The sequence below is a fragment of the Hypomesus nipponensis genome, chromosome 1 (assembly GCF_054491055.1).
Source record: "Hypomesus nipponensis isolate SF chromosome 1, ASM5449105v1, whole genome shotgun sequence".
Classification (NCBI taxonomy): Eukaryota; Metazoa; Chordata; class Actinopteri; order Osmeriformes; family Osmeridae; genus Hypomesus; species Hypomesus nipponensis.
This window is the reverse complement of record NC_140361.1, coordinates 4812545-4821859: the sequence shown is the minus strand read 5'-3', so window position 1 is coordinate 4821859 and position 9315 is coordinate 4812545. Positions and strand designations below refer to the sequence as shown.

At 47.2% G+C, this 9315-nt stretch overlaps 4 protein-coding genes across 4 annotated transcripts; 2 read left to right on the top strand and 2 right to left on the bottom strand.

The window, feature by feature from the left end:
- Window positions 1–49: 49 nt before the first annotated feature.
- On the top strand, window positions 50–1232 carry LOC146302140 (SLC35A4 upstream open reading frame protein-like). The gene is made up of 4 exons (XM_084706216.1): window positions 50–196; window positions 342–390; window positions 691–789; window positions 1021–1232. Exons 2-4 carry the CDS (start codon window positions 379–381, stop codon window positions 1216–1218), a joined length of 309 nt encoding a protein of 102 aa, XP_084562342.1. The 5' UTR covers window positions 50–196; window positions 342–378; the 3' UTR covers window positions 1219–1232.
- Window positions 1233–1725: 493 nt separating this feature from the next.
- LOC146302139 (putative UDP-sugar transporter protein SLC35A4) lies at window positions 1726–3312 on the top strand. Its single transcript, XM_084706110.1, has one exon. The coding sequence runs from the start codon at window positions 1726–1728 to the stop codon at window positions 2695–2697; it is 972 nt and encodes a 323-aa protein (XP_084562236.1). The 3' UTR covers window positions 2698–3312.
- Window positions 3313–3353: 41 nt separating this feature from the next.
- On the bottom strand, window positions 3354–5762 carry LOC146302138 (uncharacterized). Its single transcript, XM_084697858.1, has 7 exons — window positions 5740–5762; window positions 4624–4802; window positions 4377–4501; window positions 4167–4274; window positions 3901–4068; window positions 3623–3773; window positions 3354–3432 (listed from the first exon to the last, which is right to left on the bottom strand). The coding sequence occupies exons 1-7, from the start codon at window positions 5760–5762 to the stop codon at window positions 3389–3391; spliced, it is 798 nt and encodes a 265-aa protein (XP_084553984.1). The 3' UTR covers window positions 3354–3388.
- cd74a (CD74 molecule, major histocompatibility complex, class II invariant chain a) lies at window positions 5762–9116 on the bottom strand. The gene is made up of 9 exons (XM_084706006.1): window positions 8914–9116; window positions 8010–8179; window positions 7821–7915; window positions 7565–7621; window positions 7313–7396; window positions 7130–7196; window positions 6790–6978; window positions 6293–6358; window positions 5762–6197 (listed from the first exon to the last, which is right to left on the bottom strand). The coding sequence occupies exons 1-9, from the start codon at window positions 8994–8996 to the stop codon at window positions 6181–6183; spliced, it is 828 nt and encodes a 275-aa protein (XP_084562132.1). The 5' UTR covers window positions 8997–9116; the 3' UTR covers window positions 5762–6180.
- Window positions 9117–9315: the final 199 nt, after the last annotated feature.

Here is a 9315-nt window from a genome sequence, read left to right as displayed (position 1 = left end):
CTTTGTTGCTATGGACGTCAACCAATCCAGTAACGCAATGAACATCTGCGCGCCAATCACAGAAGACGTTTTAAACACGTGAAAGCACACATCCATCCGCCTTCTCTCCTACAGGAATAGATCTGAGATCGGTTTCTGTCAGAGCTCAACGATTAAGCTCTGATCATCGTTATTCTAAGTGCCACCCATCAGCTCTGTATGTTGTCTGCTGACACACCAGAGGCCTATAACGCCAATAATAATTCATAATAGAAATGACATTTTGGAAAGGAAATCTTGATCTGTACAACTGAATCAGACTAGAGTAATCGCACTGATGAACTTCTTCACCAACTTTCTAGGCGTTGAAGTTGAGCACAGAGCACTCTACTGAGCAACATGGCGGACAAGGTGAGTACTGTAGTCTGTTATCAGTCTTATTATTTTCACGTGTCTTGTCAGATGACTGTACTTGCTGGAATAGCGTGAACTGGACCACACGTTAATAATGATGTAGGAAGGCACAGACGGCTTCTTCTCCTTGAAATGTTATGTTGTCCTTCGCTGTTCTCTTTCTCTCCAAGGGATTAGATTTTGTCCGAACAGCCTCACTTTAGAAAACACGCCTTGCTAGCTAGTACAGTCGACGCATTTCTGTTTAACGTTTGTTTTGTTGTAATGATCGCCGGCCTCGTTGTTGTGTTATACTAGGACCCTCTCAAGCAGTTGAAGGACCTTAACCAGCTCAAGAGTCAACTAGAGGAGATCCATCGACGAGTGGAGAGCGAGGTGGCCGCAGGAATCCCACAGGTAGTTGCCTAAGTTATTAAGTTATGAATGAACGAACAAGAGTTTTAATTGCATGTTATATTTCAGAAGTTTAGTTATACAGTGCCATCTAGACTACTCAAGACTTTATTGAGTATTATAAGCCATTGAGTCAGGAGAGGACATCAATGTTTCAGCCATTATTATCATAACCCAGATACTGTTGGTCAGAGTGTTCAGTCTACCTGGCATACTGACTGTGTCATATTCCAGGGCGGCAGTGTGCTGGGCTCCCCCTTCCTGAAAGGTTTCCTCGCGGGCTACGTGGTGGCTAAACTCCGCTCCTCCGCCATCTTGGGAGTGTTACTTGGAACAATCACCGGCATTTACGCTGCTCAGAACTATCAGGTTCCCAATATCGAACGCACCATCAAAGACTACTTTGACATCATGAAGAAAGGATCAAAGTAGTGAGGAGAGTTAGTCCTCCTTCTGGACCTTTCTGTGGGAGCCAGGTTCAGGGGCAGCACTAGATGGCTTCTGCTCTGGTAGAGGCCCACAGAGAAGGCCAGACCTCTCCTCTGTGCACTATACTCAGGATACTGATTGATATAACTGGATGTTTCAGACTGACTGGCTTGCTTTGGGTCTAAGGGTGCCGCTTAACAGAGCCTGTTATTCCCGCTTCATTGACCAGGAGGTTTGTGTGTGTGTGTGTGTGTGTGTAAGACTACAAATGTATGTGCCTCAAGTTACAGGTAATGTTACAGGGATTTTGGATGCTTTGTAATGCCACCTGGTTCATCCATAGCATATTTTAACGAAACGAGGATGGTGGAAGCAGAAATAATATTTATATAGGTAAAGTATCATGATCATGTTTCTGTATATTATGGGATTCATGGGATTCAGATGACCATTATCGTGTGCGGTTTAAAACTTTGTCTGACCCATGAAATGTGACATGCTTTACTGACAATGATAGTGATCAATAATATGGGGTCGGGCTCCCCAGCCCGCGGAAGGAGACACTGGAGGAAGGGGCTTCAGTGGGGGGTCCTCCTGGGGCTCATGGTCCTCATCTATGGCTCCCATGCCCCCCTCATCGCCCTCACCAAGGTGGATGGACAGGTCCCCTTCAGCTCCTCCTCCTGTGTGGTCCTGATCGAGTTGACCAAGTTACTGGTGTCCCTGGTTTCTCTGCTGATGGCGGGGGACCTGTCCACCCAGCCAGCCTCCCTGGCCCTTGTGGCCCCCTACGCTGTGCCTGCCCTCCTCTACGCCTTCAACAACAACCTGGTGGTCCTCATGCAAGCCTACATGGACCCCAGCTCCTACCAGGTCCTCAGCAACCTTAAGATTGCCTCCACCGCCATCCTCTACTCCCTCTGCCTGGGCAAGAGGCTACGGCCCACTCAGTGGCTGGCCCTGGGGATACTCATGGGGGCAGGGGTGGTCCACAGCTACAGCAGCCTGGATCTAGAGGACCAGGCCGGGGCAGAGGCCAAAGGGAGTCCCAGGCTTCACATTACGGCCTGGGGCCTAGTCCTGGTGTTGCTGTACTGTGTCGTCTCAGGGCTGGCTGCTGTTTACACAGAGCGGGTCCTGAAGAGCCAGCGTGTCTCCCTCAGCCTTCAGAACCTCTACCTGTACGTATTCGGAGTGGCCATCAACGGGGTTTCCTACGTCTCCAGCAGGGGCAGAGAGCAGGGTTTCCTGGAGGGCTTCTCTGGGACAGTTTGGGCCATCGTGGCCGGCCAGGCGGCCAACGGCCTGCTGATGTCGGTGGTTCTGAAGCATGGCAGTGGCATCACCCGTCTGTTTGTCATCTCCTGCTCCATGCTGGTGAACGCTCTGCTGTCCTGGGTCATCCTGGGGCTGCAGCTCCACCCCCTCTTCCTGCTGCCTGTCTTCATGGTGGGCCTGGCAGCTTACATCTACTACAAGTAGGGGTGCCTGCCCACTGCCACGACCTTTGAACCTACTCGTGGGCCCCTGGTAACCTCCCCGCCCCAGGAGCCTGGGAGGTGTGTGTGAGATGGTTTTATTAGGTTTTGTGTTAGGAGGGCATTGTTTGTGTTAGTGTGTTTTGTGTGTTCTTGCTTTTTTGTCATTTGGTTTAAAAAGTCATTTTGGTGCATCACTATTTATTGTTGTTTGGGTTTGTCATGTTCAGTTTAGGTTTGTGGATCATTGAACAAGCAATAGAAATAGCACAAAGAAAGAAAGAAAGAGAGAGGGAACAATCTGACAACAGTATTTACCAATGAACCATTGAAAGCCTGGTGTTCTTCCTACTTTACTAACCGTCAGCAGTTACACACAATCATATTCCGTACCTTCTACATGCCTTTATGCTGTGACAGCTAAAAACAAGTGTATTCTGAACATCATTTACAATCTTAATATTTTAACCTGTTGTACTTCTTACATTTCTCAAGCGGTGCTGTAACTATCATCATGGTCATACTATATCCTTCGCCAAACTATACGTCAGTGGTACATTTGTTTATTTTGTTGATTGTGTTTCTGAAATGTTTTAATAAACAGAGATATTAAAGACAAGCTGGTTTTCATTTTGGGGGGGGGGGGGGCGGGGGGGCAAGGTGCGTCACTGTGGTTGGGACAGGATCTGCAGGGGCTAGGACCCAGGGGCCGACAGGGTGTCCTTCATCTCTGCCAGAGCTGTGGAGGGAGGAGGGAACTGAGACCACACTGGTAGTACCTACACCTCAGCACCAACAAACTGTAGTATCTAAATACTGTCAGTATTTAGATGGGAACCCCAATGTGTTCAACCAAGAAGTAAGACAAACCTATATAGTCAATTTGTTTGAAAACGGTTAATGCCGGTTCGTTCTAATGGCCGCCTCACCTCTGCGTAGCTGAGTGTTGTCAGTCTGGAGCTGCTGGTTGACAGCAGACAGGTAAACGGCATCCTGGATGGCCTCCAGCATCACACTCCTGTACCTCCCCTCCGACAGCTTCCTCTGCTCCTCACACACCTGCCGGAACACCCTGAACACCTGGGCACGAGGAGAGCACACACACACACAAGATGTACAGCATGCAGATGTCTGCAGCAATTGCTTAAAACCCTACTTCTATCATAATAATTCATGGTCTCCGTTGGCCTCCACAGGAGGAGCCCACCTGAACGCTCTCGGTCCTGACAAAGTGCATCTCTTGTCGGTGCCTTTTGTACTGGGCCTCCAGGTCTCTCTCGGCCTGCTGGGCCTCGGTGCGCAGGGCCTCCAGCTGGAGCAGCAGCAGCTGCCTCTCTCCACCCAGGACCTGCAGCTCCCTCTGGGGCCCCTCCAGCTGCAGGCAGGGGCCAGGGGGACAAGACGGTTGACTTAAATAATGCATGTTCTAATGAATTGATCAGAGAGAGAGAGAGAGGAAGGGGGAAAAGAAACCTGTTCCTGCGCCATCTCTCTTTTGATCTTCTCCACTTCCTCCTTTATCACTCTGCCATGGTGCTCCTTGAGTCTCTCCCTCTGCTCCTTGGCTTTGATGTATTCAGCCTGGATAAAGGGTGCAGCAGGGGTTAGAGGTCAAGGGTTACCTGTTCTAAGAGGTTACGTGGTCTTAGAAGGGACCAGGGGTTTCCTGGTCTGTGAGCATACTTGTTCTGAGGGGTTTGTTTTCTCCCAGCTGACTCCCTGTTTCTCCTCCTCCTCTCTGAGGGCGTCTCTGAGCTGTCGGATCAGACCCACTCTCTCCTGGATCTTCTCCTCTCCCACGCCACCCTCTGTGGGCGAGAAACACACTTCTCAGCCTCTCATCCAGCCTCTGCCGGCCTCTCACTCAGCCTCACATGCAGCCTTCTCACTCTTAGCTTCTCGCTGACCCAAAGTGGCGTGTGAAGTATACCTGTGAGGTGTTTAGCGATCTCCACTCTCAGCTGCTCCTGCAGCCCATGCTTCCTGTCTGCGGCCTGGCTGCTTTCCTTGACACTGGTGCTGTGTTCCCTAGCGATGTCTGTGCCGCGGTCAGTACTGGGTTCTGTTTGCATGGACTGTAGGGTGGGAAGTTCCTGCCGAGACGTAGATCTTCACGTCACCGCACACACAAACACACAGATATGTATCTGACATATTTAGTCAACACCAGTACAGGAGGTACTCACTGAGGCTTCCATGTCCAACGAGAAAGGGAGAAAAGTGAGGCTGCTCTATCTGGAGTTGATAACCGTGGCCTGAAATATTTATAGTCCAAGCTCACATTTCCTTGTCCCTGTTGCCTAGATGTTGGGTTGCCTCGGTGTTGGGTTGCCCAGGTGAGGACTGTGTTTACCTTAAAGCACACGAGTTGTTCAGTTGTCAAAGCGATGGTGTCAAACCTTGATGATCGTTTAAAGTATGGAAGGGGAAAGCTGGAATCTCTGGTCTGACTTTTTTTGTTTTTGATCTTGGGTTGTGAACATTTGGTTTCTGTGGGCCACCTTGGAAGGGTTCAACTTTTAAGATATTTTTGTATTTTTATTTTCAATCAATACAGGTATAGTACATACATATTCACACACACACACACACACACACACACACACAGTTTAGTACTTAATTACTAAATCAATTTAAGAACTACGAATACATAAGAATGCAAACTGAAATCCTGAGCTGTCCTGAATATACTCTGATTCTTGATTTGTAGGACAGGAGCACAAATAAGGAAATAAGTTTCATGTAAGCATGTAATATGTCATCCAACTCACCCTCATTACAAGCCAAGGTTTTCTACTAGCATATATGAGTACCAGTATGTCTCATGACCCCTTCTGTATACTGTAAACACTTTAGACTAGACACCAGCAGCTTGTGGGACTGGACAGCTTGAAGCAAAAGTGTAGAGCCGTCAACTCTGACGAATGTAGCAGTGTATATCTTAATATGTCATTGATTGCTTTACTGTTTGTTTTTATATATTATATTTATATATTTTTGTCTATCTTATGTGACCATGGGATATTGTATACATCTTGGTAGGTACCCGTAGATGCATATAGAACTCATTTTATTAGGGAAAAGCATACTTTATTAGGCCCACACAATACATGCATTTGTCAGTTTCACCTCCCCACTACTGAACCGTCATGTTAAAGTATGCTTTAGAAATGTAGTTATATAGCTTCATGAAAATCTTATATCCTATTAAACCTTAGCCAAAAAATAAGTGCTTGACATTATTGCAGAATCCCAAGGTAACACACAGTTTTTCGTCTCTATTTTTGTATCCACTCATTTAATTTAGTATCTATTGCAAAAAAAAGAAATATTTAATGTAGACGATTAGTATGATAAAGTTAGCTGGTAGCTGTGGAATGAAATAAAAAGGATCAGCATTATGCCAACATTAATGGTGAGAGATGAAAGTCATCATTGAGCACGCTGACAGCAAGACAGGAGCCGTCGCTTCACTGGACGCAGGCGGTTACTTCTCTAGAACATCTAGAAACAGCGAGACAGAAGAAGAACCGTTAAAGTCACTCATGTGTAGAGGTGCAGGGAGCTAATGTTAGGTTCTCTCGCTGTGACACACTCACCAGACTCCAGCTGCATGGTCTTCAGCATGGGCATCATGCGATGCAGCCCTGGGGCTGGCTTGTTGACTGTGGGGAGAAACCATTGGTCAGGGAGGACGTCATCAACACTGCTCAGCACTAGCATTGGGGGTGGCCCCTAAGCTGACCCTCCTAACCCTAGCACCTTACGAGTTGGCCAACCAATACCAAGGAGCTCTGTGATGACACCAGCTATCCCTATGTACGAGTATTCGCGTCTACGTTCTCATAAACAGAAAGTTACAAATCAATGAGGTCTTACTGACACCGTCACACATTCAACTTGATCTTTGAGCGTCCCCTTGTATAGAGAGACAATGAGACCGTGGTTTCCCTAGACTCCACACAGCCCCCATCATTCTGTCATTCTCGTGTGCCACGTCACACACAACCAGAACTTCCCGCTCCTAACTGTTTGCGACTGTGACAGTACCAGCTATATGGCGGTTCAGTGTAACGCATTCAGTGTTCCTTCCTACCTCCACCACAGGTGGGCTTGCCGCGCATCTCGGTGCCGGGGATGGCGGTCCCCTTGCTGTCCACGCACCAGCAGTAGCCGGTGGAGTGCCAGCACTGCATGGGCAGGAAGTGGCCGTGTTCATCACACTGGGGCTGATAGGAGCCGAGGAGCCTGGTCTGCAGGCGGCACTTGGTCTCCAGAACCTGGGCTGAGGAGGCAGCAGAGAGACGACCCAGGGTTAGAGAGGGTTAGGACTAGGGTTACGACAGGGCTAGGGGTTACGTATTGAGTTAGGACTGGGGTTGAGATTGGAACAGGTATAGTACAGGGCTAGGGTAAGTACGGGGTGCAGTGCTGACCTGGCACAGGGGGGGATTGCTGGGCCATCTGGAAGATCAGCCAGTGACGCATCCAGGTCTCAAAGCTCTGAGGAGAATCAGAACACTGGAGGTCAGGGACTGAAACGTTCATCTGGACTAACTAGACGTCATGGAAACGTTTGTTTGTGTGTGTGTGTGTGTGTATGCATGTGCCATGCTCACCATCCACTCCTCTGACCCCATCTTGGTCTGCAGGCTCTGGACGTTTTTCAGGAAGCTCTGGTTGAACTCGGGCAGGGACACGTTCTGGTCAAAACACACACAGACAGATCAGGGACATGCTACACAGGGAAAGGAAGCCTGATTCTGTCTCGAGAAAATGTTAAATGTTAATTAAAGACAGGTCCTTGCAGGTAAAGGTATCTCCAGATCTACTCTAGGACACGCGATCAGTTGATGTGCAATGTGACTTACCTGGAGGAGATCTTTCACCTGTTTCTCCACAGACAAGACCGTAGAAGGCTGCAGCTTCTGGAGGGGAGAGGCACAAGTGGTGCTCAAGAGAGGGCTACATCACTGTCCTCAAATAGCACATGTGTGTTTGTTCAATGTCCAAAAATAAATACAAATTCTGAGAATGATGTCAATGAGTGTGGGGTTAAAAAGAGGAAGTGGGAGTTAGGATCTGCTGCCCCCTAGTGTCGGCTCCAGATGATGTGACGTAACCTACAGTCATCGGAGTCTGGGCACCCTTGGGTTCCTCGTCGCTGAAATCCTTCAGCAGAGGCATGGGGTTCATGGGGACGTGCATTTGAACAGGAGCCACTGCTCGGACAAAAGAAACACAGCGTTACGACCCAAAGCCATCCTCCCGTCACCACGACGACATCTCTGTGCATTGGTGCCCCCTGCTGCTCACTGTGGGACCGGACGGTGATCTTCTTGTTCATCTTGTCAGTGTTCTTCTGCAGGTTGTGGATCTGGCCCCTCTGGGAGATCACCAGGTAGGCTGTGAGGCCCTGGCTGGCCAGAAGCAGACATGCTAGCACGGTCAGGCCTGCCACCTTGAACGCACGTTTGTTTGAACCACTGGGGGGGAGGGTGGGGGAGGGGGGGAGAGGAGGGTGCATGGGGAGAGGGTTAGAAAGAGCGATAGGGAAAGAGTTACACATTTCGCAAAGTAACAGATAGAAAAGAAAATATGACACAATGAGAGAAGAGAAAAAGAAAGAAAAGCAACAGTGAGAGAAAAGGGTGAAGAGGGAGGTTTTACAGGGTCTGATCATTATTCAACAAAGTGTTTTGTCATTAACCTGAATTAACGTTAATGTAAGGTAGATATATATATTTTTTTTTACATATCAATAACAATTTCCATATCAAGACACAAACATAAAATAGTATCCTCTGTTTTGTTTGTCTATTGAGTTGCCTGAGCCAATTAAATAGGAAGGATCACTAGTTGCTAGGCAGATGCATCCTCTGATGTGATCAGGGTTCGAGGAAAGTATTCTGCAAATGTTAATTCTTCAAATTTTAAGCGGAAATTATACATATTTATGTAAATAATGATACATATAAACATTTATAAATATAGTAAAAGTGGAAAGTAATCAAATTGAATATTTAAAATATGCATTTCTTGTGCAAAAAGTCACAACTAAAGCAAGTCAAAACTAAAGCAAAACAACCTATTAAAGACAGGTTTGAAATACTTATAATACTAATCATAATATATATTTTTATTGATAGAATGTGGATTTATCAATTCATCTTCAAACTAAATTGCATATTTGAAACGAAATGTAATAAATCGTTCTCACTTTCTGGGGGGTCTTGGGGAAACAAGTGCCTCCTCGCTCCCGGCGCGCAGCAGCGAGTCGTCCTGGGGCTGCTGGTTTTCCATTCTCAGAATAAGTTTTCGTCGGAGTTTGCAAAAGAATAACTTGTAGGTGACTTGTGCAGCACTGTAAACCTCCCGCAAATTAAAGCAGTGTTCTGTTCGTTGGAAGTTTATTGTAGACCTGTAAAAGGAGGCAGGGTGATGGATTGGAAAACCCCGTACCAGAGAGGTTTCACAGAGCAGTAATTATATCTGCGATTTCATTGGTCAAATGGCCTACGATCACTTGTTGTTGGAGGCAGATAAATCTGAAGTGAATAGAATTGTTTATGTTTGGTATAAAAAAGCCCTTAAGACCTTTACCAAACTATTCTGAAAAATG

Excerpts from the sequence above, each read along its gene's own strand:
- LOC146302140 (XM_084706216.1), top strand. Across the intron at positions 790-1,020 it reads TGGCCGCAGGAATCCCACAG|GGCGGCAGTGTGCTGGGCTC; the intron begins GTAGTTGCCTAA and ends GTCATATTCCAG.
- LOC146302139 (XM_084706110.1), top strand. The coding sequence starts at position 1,726 with ATGATAGTGATCAATAATATGGGGTCGGGCTCCCCAGCCCGCGGAAGG.
- LOC146302138 (XM_084697858.1), bottom strand. The coding sequence starts at position 5,762 with ATGAGTTCTATATGCATCTACGG. Across the intron at positions 4,069-4,166 it reads GAGAGATGGCGCAGGAACAG|CTGGAGGGGCCCCAGAGGGA; the intron begins GTTTCTTTTCCC and ends CCCTGCCTGCAG. Across the intron at positions 3,774-3,900 it reads TCAGGACCGAGAGCGTTCAG|GTGTTCAGGGTGTTCCGGCA; the intron begins GTGGGCTCCTCC and ends CCTCGTGCCCAG.
- cd74a (XM_084706006.1), bottom strand. The coding sequence starts at position 8,996 with ATGGAAAACCAGCAGCCCCAGGACGACTCGCTGCTGCGCGCCGGGAGC. Across the intron at positions 8,180-8,913 it reads TCCCCAAGACCCCCCAGAAA|TGGTTCAAACAAACGTGCGT; the intron begins GTGAGAACGATT and ends CCTCCCCCCCAG. Across the intron at positions 7,197-7,312 it reads TGGGGTCAGAGGAGTGGATG|AGCTTTGAGACCTGGATGCG; the intron begins GTGAGCATGGCA and ends GATTCTCCTCAG.